This window comes from Apaloderma vittatum, unplaced genomic scaffold (assembly GCF_000703405.1).
Source record: "Apaloderma vittatum isolate BGI_N311 unplaced genomic scaffold, ASM70340v1 scaffold29688, whole genome shotgun sequence".
NCBI lineage: Eukaryota > Metazoa > Chordata > Aves > Trogoniformes > Trogonidae > Apaloderma > Apaloderma vittatum.
The window spans coordinates 2565-3325 of record NW_009729526.1 but is presented as its reverse complement, the minus strand read 5'-3'; the positions used below and the strand labels follow the sequence as shown (position 1 = coordinate 3325).

At 50.9% G+C, this 761-nt stretch overlaps 1 protein-coding gene across 1 annotated transcript in view; it reads left to right on the top strand.

Moving 5' to 3' along the window:
* Positions 1-520: 520 nt before the first annotated feature.
* The window catches only part of LOC104277742 (neurogenic differentiation factor 4-like), a 986-nt gene continuing 745 nt past the window's right edge, over positions 521-761 (top strand). The window contains 2 exon segments of the mRNA XM_009874479.1: positions 521-758; position 761. The exon segment at position 761 is cut by the window's right edge and continues 745 nt beyond it. Of these exon segments, the coding sequence (XP_009872781.1) occupies positions 521-758; position 761 (239 nt within the window).

The following is a 761-nucleotide window of genomic DNA, read 5'->3' as shown; positions in this document are numbered from 1 at the left end:
AGCTTTATTAAATGAGTCAGGCACGACGACAGGATCTGGGGGGCTGATTGACATGAAACCCCGGCTGGTTTGCGCGGGGTGACTGCCTTCGTTAGGGCAGAGGGAAACAAAGGTTCAAGCCAACACGCTCGGGTTGGAGGAGCTCAGGCAGGGAGATCCCCAGAGGCAGCTCAGCAGAAGTCCTTCGCTTTTGCAACGTGACAATCAGGGTTGAAGGCATGAGGGGAGGGACCAGTGAGTGGGAATAACCCCAAAATGGAATTGTTGGAAGCCCTGAGCCTTGGAAAAGAGCTGCTGGGCCCCACGGAGAGGCTTCGGTGTCTCCTCCTAAAAATTCACAAGAAATTATTGTAGATAAATGATGGATAAATAGACTCTGTAGGTACCCTTGGTGGATAGAAAGCAGCTGATGTCTCTGGGAGATGATTTTGACCCCAGTTCCTAACACCCTCCCTTGTTGAGCGACTCTTCTGCTGGAATTTTTTAACATCTCCATGTCCTTTTGTTGCAGAGATCAGACATGACCAAGACGTACACCAAGCCCAAAGAGATGGCAGAGCTCGTGAGCACCCAAGCCTGGATGGACGAAACGTTGAGCTCCAAAGATGAGCTGAAGGAAGACGATGGCAGGCAAGGTCCTTTTGGACTGATGTCTGGCTTGAACGAAGAGCACGACAGCATCGAGGAGGAAGAGGAGGAAGAAGATGACGGGGAAAAGCCGAAGAGAAGAGGACCAAAGAAGAAGAAGATGACCAAGTCGA